The 11,330-nt window shown below is 36.7% G+C and overlaps 1 protein-coding gene across 1 annotated transcript; it reads left to right on the top strand.

The window, feature by feature from the left end:
- The first annotated feature begins 1,595 nt into the window (after nucleotides 1-1,595).
- On the top strand, nucleotides 1,596-11,233 carry LOC127868196 (40S ribosomal protein S27). Its single transcript, XM_052409849.1, has 4 exons — nucleotides 1,596-1,739; nucleotides 3,358-3,466; nucleotides 7,624-7,734; nucleotides 11,143-11,233. The coding sequence occupies exons 1-4, from the start codon at nucleotides 1,734-1,736 to the stop codon at nucleotides 11,169-11,171; spliced, it is 255 nt and encodes an 84-aa protein (XP_052265809.1). The 5' UTR covers nucleotides 1,596-1,733; the 3' UTR covers nucleotides 11,172-11,233.
- The last annotated feature ends 97 nt before the right edge of the window (nucleotides 11,234-11,330 follow it).

Here is an 11,330-nt window from a genome sequence, read left to right as displayed (position 1 = left end):
ACCCTTTCTGATAGTCCGCAGGAAACGGGACTATGCCATCAACGAAGGACTGTTTTCCTTTGATGGTTGTAGTCTTTAAAAGGCCACATTTGTATTTTCTGTTTCTGTCTTAAAAGCCACAGAGCTTGGCTTCGTAACTTAATTTCAATTTTAAGGTCACCGCAAGTATTTTTAAGTATCATGTTAACTTGACCGAGATATACTTGCATATTACATTTTATTTAAATTACGCATAACTGAAAATATATCATGAATTTTGTAGCGCATATATACTGTCAAGGCTAGGACACTTCAACATCGTATGTAAACATAATTGCATTAAATATGTTAATGTGAAACTAGAACATTCACCGTATGATCAATATGAGGACCTCATAAACGCGAAAAGGCGTACCCTTGTGAATAAACACGTACGTTCATTTTACATAGAGGCTTAATTATAGATCGTGGACTGACATATATTTTTTAAATAAAGTTATTTGCATGCACATTTATCGACCTAATTTAAACGCGAATTAATGAGGCGATGTGTGAAGAAGTTTATCTGGGTTATTTAGAATGTATATATATTGTTCACAATGTCACCTTACAGAAACGCTCAATAGGTCGTTGTCGGCTCGGGTGCTACTTAAATGTTCCCCGGGTACTCTTAAGTATACTTATAGGTACACCGGGTATGGAAAATATACTGAAACGTACCCGGAAATTCTAACGCTAAAGTGGTCATAATCGACTTTTTCTTCAAATTAATTAGGTTTATATTTATGTCAATATTTTGTAAAATGGCCTCTATATTATCGAAAATTCGATCTACTCAAAAAGCATGTTAATTGTGGCAGGTTTTGCTCAAAGAGAATTTAGTTTCGTATTCCTGAGCGCGTTTCACATCATCGGATTTGGGGCGGGAATAAACTCGGGTACAGTCTAAACAGGCCGAGTACGTGTTGGTATATTTTCCGTATCAGGGGTATATTTAAGTATACCTATAGCTAGGGTTCCCGGAGTACATTTAAGTAGTACCCGATCCGACAATGACCAATCAAGCTACAGTAACTCATTCGCGACATTATGTGAATCGCCTCTTTATCTCTCTCAATGCTTAGCGTGTTTCTTTATTGTCATAGCTATCCCCTCTTTGTCTTAAATCACTGCCAAAATGTAATACACGCACTGAAAACAAAACTCAATAAAGAAGGTACGTTTACTTGATTCTAAAACTTTTATACTAATTCGCCTATGTGCAAGTCATCTTTTTTCCACTAAAATCGCCCAAAAAATGAGGCTGTGTAGGTCGGCAAACTTTTTTCGTAAATCTTTTTATTACGATTTTCAATAAAATGAGTACTAGTATATCCAATGACATGCACATGATAATCTTCACAATCTCTTTAAAACATTTTTTTTTGTTAATTTGCCGTTAATACGATGAATGTGATCGGAAAGGGCTAACAGTTACTCGCAAACGTTAGTGAATTCAGCAATAATCATAAAGACTTTGTCTGAAATACTCGTCTTATTCAAATATTACTTTAAGTTGCGCAATACATGGGTACGAAGAGGCCATGTTGTTGTGCAATACGATTAGTACAATTTGGTATCTTTTTCTATTTTTATATCCGACTGTATATAAATATCGGCAATAATCGCGAAACAGTCCAATTTTTAGCTCTCTGACTTACCACGTGGAAACCCCATTGAACTTTCTTTTATAAACAGTTCACGAAACTGACAACATGCCTGTAAGTATTAGTTGGTTATTTCATTTATAGCGATTAAATCAAGGGACATATAATGCTATAAATGGAGTTAAATTAATCATCAAAGTGTAAGGTTTAACGCGATGTGTAAAATTGTTTGCCAACTGTCGGTATGTTTAGACATTTGATCGATTTTGTCACGACGGCGCAGTTGTCAAACAGTGTGAGTTTCCGTTTATATAAGTTTGAAAACCACAGTAATGTCATTAAAAATCAATGTCATGTAACATTTAATCGATATATTTCCTACACATATTGAAATTCACGTGCTGATCATAGAAATGCTTTGATAATTCGTTTATAAAGTCATAAACATCGTTCCTAAAAAATACCGCGAAAACTGGTGACAAAAGTGAAGTGATAGTTGATCACCGTTTCTGCTTCTCTGCCAATATCGTACAGCAAATATAGCAAAGTCTTCCAAATCAAGTTTCACAATCATTTCTATGGACGTTTCACATGTCCTTTATGGATAAAATAATAATGTCATTTTATTTGAGGCTCAAGATTACAGTGTTGCCATATAGCCTATCCTGGATGACAGACAATTGCTTTCCAGTTGAATAGCAGAAGTAACACAAAACCCCATTTACACTGGCATTTATTAAATGAAACATCAATTTTTTTTATAAATTTATAATAAAACATATAATTAAGTTATTGTATTATGAATATTGATTTTTATCTTTTATGGATTTTACCAATATTTAATTAATAGTTTTATTTGAATACCCTGTTTATTTTGACTACTTATTATAGGCTGCTTGCAGAAACATTTTAGGTTTACAGAAAATGTGCACATGTAAATTGTAAAACATCACCCATATTTGTTTGGTTAGCATCATCTTTAGGATTGAATGAAATTTACAATAACGCAAATATTCACCAAACTTTCAATATTTCCCATGATTACTGTAATGTAGTTAATTTAAGAAATAAAGTTAACAATTCAAAATGATCTGATCATGACACAATCATGGTTTTATATTATATATTATTTATATAGCCGTTAAAGAGGGTGATGCTACGTAAAGTTATGTTTTAAGTATTTTCCATGTTTTGCACTGTCATTTATGGAGTCTGGTCCAAATAGTATAAACCCATGATCAAGACACCCAATTTTGTTGAGGTACTAGGCCATTGCAGCCCAATTCATGTGGAACATCATTATAAAGTATTATGTTGGTAATGTTTGATCAAACCTAATTCGTTTTAATGATATTTATTGGGATTACTTTGGGCCATAATGCATTTAGACTATACATCTATACCATAGTCTATAGTGATCTATGATCCCCATTGTAAATTATGATTGCAAAAAAGTATGTTTTTTTGCATAGTAGAGAACCAGTTTTGGTGAACGAGAAAACTCAACTGATTTAAATCTTTCCACTGAAATTTAATTGATACACCTCATTCTTATTATAATAATTTAACATGCAGTAAACGTCTTCCAAGGGTTGCATAGACTATTCTTCAATTTAACATTTACTTAACATCTGGGTAGGCAGTATGGCAATATCAGAAGAAGTCAGAGACTTTAGTCTAAATTAGCCATAACAACCTGGCAACTTATTCTGTCAGATGTTTTTGTTTCCAGCTTGCTAAAGATTTACTTCACCCGACAGCTGAAGAGGAGAAGAGGAAGAACAAGCTGAAGCGGCTTGTTCAGTCTCCCAACAGCTACTTCATGGATGTCAAATGTCCAGGTACTCATTCTAATGCACGGTAATTGAAGCCCGCAGCAATTTCAATGGACCCCTAATCCTGATTTTGATACAAGAAGATTTCAGCTCACTAATTTTTGACAGGAGCAGAAACCGTCCGTGCACAATTTTTGTCCGGGCTATTTCTCAGCAACTAATGACCGGAATTCAATGAAACTTTATGGGGATCTTCACTACCAAGAGGAGATGCGCATATCATCAGCGGGTTCTGGTCGGATGATTTTTCACAGAGTTATGGCCCTTTGAAATTTTCCATTAAGTGTACATATAGTGCAATTCTTGTCCGGGCTATTTCTCAGCAACTAATGACCGGAATTCAATGAAACTTTATGGGAAGCTATACTACCAAGAGGAGATGTGCATATTATCAGCGGGTTCTGGTTGGATGATTTTTCACAGAGTTATGGCCCTTTGAAATTTTCCATTAACTGTACAAATAGTGCAATTTTTGTCCGAGCTATTTCTCAGCAACTAATGACCGGAATTCAATGAAACTTTATGGGAAGCTATACTACCAAGTGGAGATTGCATATTATCAGCGGGTTCTGGTTGGATGATTTTTCACAGAGTTATGGCCCTTTGAAATTGTCTATAAAAAATTCTTGTCCCCCCAACTACTGTGGCAGTGCCCTCAAGACGTTTCCTTTTATCTAAATATAGTGCAATATTGTGACCAAAAAAACCTTTGGGGAGCATCACCCGTCTCCGACAGTTTCTTGTTTTTAGTGGTTACTATTGCGGCCAATAATACCAAAAGGGGTGGCAAAATCTTAAAAAATCTTACTTTCCCACAGACTACAAAGTATGAAATATAAATTGTCCAGTGATTGCAATTGAACCAGAATCCTGCATTTGATGCACTCAATTTTAAATTTTCTTGGGCACATTTGTTTTCCACAATTCAACTTGAAAAAGGACCAGAAATTATCTTTTTGGGCAATAATACTTGTGTGAAAATGTTTTATTCATTATTATGATTAATAAGCTGTTACAAAACCTTAAACATTCAATCAGGAACATTTCAAGTTACATCAGTATTTTGACCATTATCATTTTTATTTGACCCCCTCGTAATTTTGAGACCTTCCCCTACCAGAATTCGTTCCCCTCAAAATACAATTTCCCGTCATCAATATCATTTTTACCTAAAATATAATATTTTTCCCTCAAAGAAAAGTTTTTCGCCTTTGGGCAGTCGACACTTATCCAATTTGTACCATGTACAACGATCTCGCTCTCTTTCTCTCCCGTCGAACACACAAATCTGGGAACCCCAGTGATTCTAAATATAGCTCTTAAATTACGTCATGGAAACCGGGCAACTCACTGAATCACGTGACTATTTTACTGGATTCCGGTCTTGCGCGAGAAGGGTATTTCGTCAATTAATTACCGGAAACCAGTCGAATATTCATCCGGGTTATGTGAAAGCACAGATGTTAACGTGAAAACAGAAAAAATGTCTCACAATTGGCGTTCATACAAGAAAATAATATAACCTTTAGACTCAGATAATACTAAAAGCATCGACGCATTTTTTTAAGGATTTATCATCGAAAACTGTTGAAACCCAGCAGGATTCGGAGGTAATCAACATCGAACATTGTGAAAGTGAAAGTTGACAATCGGCAGCTGCCTCACCTTTCCCTTCCAATACTTTAGCAGATCTAGAACGTCTACCCATTCATCATGAAATTGAAATAACAAAATTGACATCGTCCCCTGGCCCCAATACAGAAATACAGTTGAAAACATTTTCCATTATTAGATCTACCCCTGCAACTTTATTTAGGACTTTGACTTAAATATTTGTTTATGTGTTGAAGAACAAAAAGGACAGAGGCATGCCTCTGTAGATGAGTTATAGACATTGAAATAAACAGTTTTTATTTTTTCCCCAAATATGTGTCTTTCGCACTCAATTTTCCCCTTTCACCCAGCGTTCAGCGTCTTCCCCTTTTTATGTCCCCCACTATAGGAGTGGGGGACATTGTTTTTGCCCTGTCTGTCTGTTGGTCTGTTTGCGCCAACTTTTACATTTTGCAATAACTTTTGCTATATTGAAGATAGCAACCTCATATTTGGCATTCATGTGTATCTCATGAAGCTGCACATTTTGAGTGGTGAAAGGTCAAGGTCATCCTTCAAGGTCAGAGGTCAAATATATGTGGCCAAAATCGCTCATTTTATGAATACTTTTGCAATATTGAAGATAGCAACTTGATATTTGGCATGCATATGCATCTCATGGAGCTGCACATTTTGAGTGGTGAAAGGTCAAGGTCATCCTTCAAGGTCAGAGGTCAAATATATGTGGCCCAAATCGCTTATTTTATGAATACTTTTGCAATATTGAAGATAGCAACTTGATATTTGGCATGCATGTGTATCTCATGGAGCTGCACATTTTGAGTGGTGAAAGGTCAAGGTCATCCTTCACAAGGTCATCCTTCAAGGTCAAACATCATATAGGGGGACATTGTGTTTCACAAACACATCTTGTTCTAAAAAAAACACCTGATCTGTGTATATTTTATAACGCAATGCAATTATGAATTAGACAAATTGACAAATAATTCAAAAATACTGATGTTAGATTGTTAGATGTGGTGTACTGCTTACGTAACAGTGTATTTTGAAATTTGATTTAAGATTGAACGAGTATATAAGTTTGTGTTCGACACTTATTGAAGTCTGAGACTCCTGGAAATAAGACTCAAACTCAATGTTTTTGTGTCAAGGCTGACTCCTTAAAAATCATCTTTGAAAAATCATCTTGAAAACACCATTGATTTACTTATTCCTTTAGCGAGATCATAATGTCCGATATTTTGCACATCTGGATAATATGCCTCTCATCATTCAGCTAAACACATAGACAAAAAGTAAAGAAAACGAAATTATTTATTTTGGTTCCCTGTTGCAGTTTGTTCATTTTTATACGCCCGTCTATGACGGGACGTATTATGGTATACCCCGCGTCCGTCTGTCCGTCCGTCTGTCCGTCCGTCTGTCCGTCCGTCTGTCCGTCCGTCTGTCCGTCCGTCCGTCCGTCCGTCCGTCTGTTAATGTCGTACGCTACGTCAAATATCCTTTGACAGATTTTCTTCAAATTTTAACACAATCTTAATATTGATAAACCCTGATCCCCTTTCGTTTTTGACGGAATTCTGAATTGTCGTTCCAGAGTTATGGGACTTTGTTCGTCAAAATTTCGTGATTTCATTGAATGTCCTACTGTAGCTCAAATATCCTTCGATGGATTTTTTTCAAATTTCAACACAATCTTAATATTGATAAACCCTGATCCCCTTTCGTTTTTGACGGAATTCTGAATTGTCGTTCCAGAGTTATGGGACTTTGTTCGTCAAAATTTCGTGATTTCATTGAATGTCCTACCGTAGCTCAAATATCCTTCGATGGATTTTTTTCAAATTTTAACACAATCTTAATATTCATAAACCCTGATCCCCTTTCATTTTTGACGGAATTCTGAATTGTCGTTCCAGAGTTATGCGACTTTGTTCGTCAAAATTTCGTGATTTCATTAAATAAACTGAAGTAAAAAAATGATTCAAAGGGTTATTTATTACCTTACTACTTCATTGGCGAACGACGGGCGTATCATGCGCTCATGGCGCAGCAGTTTATTCACATGAGCATAATTGAAATTGTAATTCGAAACACGTTTCTGACTTTAAATGTTATTGCGACGTCAACAATTTATAGCTTCAAATCAACAGTGCTAATTTATTTCGTGGTAAGCGCTAGAACATTAAGGTGACACATACAATGTCACATTTTCTGTATGCATGGAAAGTGTGGGTGTATTGATTTTTGCATAAAATTTTTAAAATTATTTTGCTTTGGAAATGGGTCTGTATAACAGATGCGTAGATAAGCCTGGAGAAGGCCTGATCAGCCATTATCTGACTGTACATACATTGTTTATTTATTTACATTATCAGATCTTAAGAGTAAAATTTTGGCCGGGACAAGTGAACAAGTTGGGCGCTAATTGTACTGCACAGATGGATTATAATTTTTATACTGAACCCTGGGTCATTCAGCTTACAGCCTTATTTTCAATTTTAACCTATGCATTCATTTGTTCACAGATCTTATTTTATTATTTTCAGGCTGCTACAAGATAACCACAGTATTCAGCCATGCCCAGACAGTGGTGTTGTGTGTCGGCTGTAGTACTGTCCTGTGTCAGCCAACTGGTGGAAAGGCACGCCTCACCGAAGGTAAGCTTGCATGATATCATAGGCTTACAGAAGGTAAGCTTGCATCATACTGTAAGCTTACACAAGGTAAGCTTGCATCATACCGTAGGCTCAGCAAAGATAAGCTTACATCATACCGTAGGCTCACGAAGGTAAACTTGCATCATACCGTAGGCCTACAAGTTGAGCTTGCCTCATGCCTTAGTGAAGGTTAGCTTGCATAGTAACGTAAGCTTGCATCATACCGTAAGCTCAGCCAAGGTTAGCTTGCATCATACCATAGGCTCAGCAAAGATTAGCTTGCATCATACTGTAGGCTTGACGAAGATTGGCTTGCATCATATGGTAGGCTCAGCGAAGGTTAGCTTGCATCATAAGGTAGGCTCAGCGAAGGTTAGCTTGTATCATACCCTAGGAGCAACAAAGGTTAGCTTACCTCATACCGTAGACTCATCGAACGTAAGCTTGCATCATAAACTAGGCTCAGCGAATGTTAGCTTGCATCATACGCTAGGCTCAGCGAAGGTTAGCTTGCATCATACTGTACGCTTGGCGAAGGTTAGCTTGCATCATACCGTAGGCTCAGTGAAGGTTAGCTTGCATCATAACTAAGGCTCAGCAAAGGTTAGGTTGCATCATACGGTTGGCTCAGCGAAGGTAAGCTTGCATGATATTGTATAGGCTTTTGATCTTGCATAACCAGGGCTTTTTCCCACTTAAGCAGGGGTATAATGTAGGCCCTTTTTAGCTCGCCTATTATATATGAAATATATATAGTGGAGCTATCCTACTCACCCCGGCGTCTGCGTCTTCGTCTGCGTCTGTGTGCAAATGTTAAAGTTTTCGTACTACCCCGAATATTTTCTTTGTCCATTGACATATTGCTTTCATATTTTGTATACTTGTTAACCAACATGACCCCAACCTATAAACAAGAGCAGACAACTCTATCAAGCATTTTGTCATAATTATGGCCCCTTTTCCACTTAGAATATGCAGCAAATGTTAAAGTTTTGGTAGTACCCCATTTGTTTTCATTGTCCCTTGACATATTGCTTTTATATTTTGCATACTTGTTTACCAACATCATTCCAACCTATAAACAAGAGCAGACAATTCTTTTAAGCATTTTGTCATAATTATTGCCCCTTTTATACTTAGAATATGCATATTATTGATAAATCTATGTTTAAGTGTGCGTACTACCCCAAATATTTCCTATATCCTTTGACATATTGCTTTTATATGTTGAATACTTGTTTACCAACATGACACCAACCTATAAACAAGAGCAGACCACTGCATCAAGCATTATGACATAATTATGGCCCATAACTTCTTAATTTTATTTATGATCACATTTTATTATTACTTTGACAAAACAACACTTACCTGAATACCACTATGGATTCCACCCAAACAATACCCATCGCCCCTACCAGAATCCCCCCCCCCCCCCCAATTTTTTTTTAAACATCATCTTATAAATTACCCCACCCCACATTATACCCCCCTCTCACCCCCACCCCCCCTACCCCCCCCCCAGATTTTTATGTCCCCCACTATAGTAGTGGGGGACATATTGTTTTTGCCCTGTCTGTTGGTCTGTCTGTTTGCGCCAACTTTAACATTTTGCAATAACTTGCTATATTGAAGATAGCAACTTCATATTTGGCATGCATGTGTATCTCATGGAGCTGCACATTTTGAGTGGTGAAAGGTCAAGGTCATCCTTCAAGGTCAGAGGTCAAATATATGTGGTCAAAATCACTCATTTTATGAATACTTTTTTAATATTGAAAATAGCAACTTGATATTTGGCATGCATGTGTATCTCATGGAGCTGCACATTTTGAGTGGTGAAAGGTCAAGGTCAAGGTCATCCTTCAAGGTCAGAGGTCAAATATATGTGGCCCAAATCGCTTATTTTATGAATACTTTTGCAATATTGAAGATAGCAACTTGATATTTGGCATGCATGTGCATCTCATGGAGCTGCACATTTTAAGTGGTGAAAGGTCAAGGTCATCCTTCAAGGTCAGAGGTCAAATAGATGTGGCCCAAATCGCTTATTTTATGAATACTTTTGCAATATTGAAGATAGCAACTTGATATTTGGCATGCATGTGTATCTCATGGAGCTGCACATTTTGAGTGGTGAAAGGTCAAGGTCATCCTTCACAAGGTCAAGGTCATCCTACAAGGTCAACCATCATATAGGGGGACATTGTGTTTCACAAACACATCTTGTTTTTTTTAAACATTATCTAATAAAATACCCCCCCCCCAATTTTTTTTTCCTTTTTTTATTTTTGAAAGATTGTCTAATAAATTATTGAATATGAACAATTTCACCATGATGGCTTACGTTATACTGTCAAGCACTCGAATAGTCGAGCGCGCTGTCCTCTGACAGCTCTTGTTAGAGAATTTCTTTCAAATGATATGGTCTCCATTCAAATTTCCTGTTAACTGGATAACATAAATTTGTTTATGTATATATTTCACCGCCTTGGTGCAAAAAGGTACATGTGACATTGAAATTAGAAGTCATATGGTACCTTTTTGCACCAATGGGGCAAATGTTTGTAATGTATTTATTACTCCCCAAAATGGAAGGCCCTACCCTGTCTCTGAACCAAACCCCAAGAGATCTCAGGTTGTATTCTCAAGGGGGAGCAATGTCTGGCTCTTTTCAAAGACACAAAGTACTGGTTCTTTAGGAAACAGACTCAAAGAGTGATTCTTTAAGCCCATGGTTTTGACACAAATAATCAATAATAATTTTCATCTAAGCGCTTACATCACTTTAAACTCATAAATGGAAGGCTGAACATATGCCACTTAAATCTTCATGCGTAAAAGAAAGATAAAGGCCCTATTGATTGAGTTTTTGGTCATTGCTGGGCACCCTCTTTCTTACATTTACATATGACAGACTATTTATTGGCCGATGGCTGCTTATTTCCAAAACTGATGCTGATATATCAAGTACTGACTACTACTAAAATGCAAAATTACAAGCACACAATCTAAAATCAAATAGTTCTCTGGTTAGCACAGTGGTTGGTATATGCACTTTTTACCTAGGCAATACGTGTTCAAATCCATGAAAGCATATGTGAGTTTGATTGGTGGTCACCAAGCTAGACAAGTGGAGTTTTCTCTGGTTATTCCCCCTCGAGACAGAAGTAAGTTTGGTCGGTGGTTACTTACCAGACAGGTGGGGTTTCTTTTTGGTCTTTAAAAAATTGAGGTCAATACCCAATTTGAAGTTGAGGGCAATACAATGTACTTATATGTTGTCGTTTTTCGCGAGTTGTCATTTTGCGACTTTCTCAGAGACTGAGTCTGTAATGATTATATTGTATTAAACATTTTACTATGTATATAATTGTGTCTATTAAATTATACCTGGTATATTTTCAGGTTGCTCGTTCCGCAGAAAGCAGCACTAGAGGGAACATTTGTTATCTTGTCATTGTGATTGAAGAGACATTAAAATCAATCATTCACAAACTGCAGTTGTTCTGTTGTGATTTTCAAATTGGATTTCAATTACATTATTAATGCACATGCAAGGTCCATGAAGCTTGTACGTGTGCACATAAAATGAA

The sequence above is a fragment of the Dreissena polymorpha genome, chromosome 2, assembly GCF_020536995.1.
Source record: "Dreissena polymorpha isolate Duluth1 chromosome 2, UMN_Dpol_1.0, whole genome shotgun sequence".
Taxonomy (NCBI): domain Eukaryota; kingdom Metazoa; phylum Mollusca; class Bivalvia; order Myida; family Dreissenidae; genus Dreissena; species Dreissena polymorpha.
This window is presented reverse-complemented; position numbering and strand designations above follow the sequence as displayed.

What these genes read in the sequence shown, in the direction of transcription:
- LOC127868196 (XM_052409849.1), top strand. An exon ending in CATGGATGTCAAATGTCCAG is followed by an intron (nt 3,467 to 7,623) that starts GTACTCATTCTA and finishes TATTATTTTCAG; the next exon opens with GCTGCTACAAGATAACCACA. An exon ending in AAAGGCACGCCTCACCGAAG is followed by an intron (nt 7,735 to 11,142) that starts GTAAGCTTGCAT and finishes GTATATTTTCAG; the next exon opens with GTTGCTCGTTCCGCAGAAAG.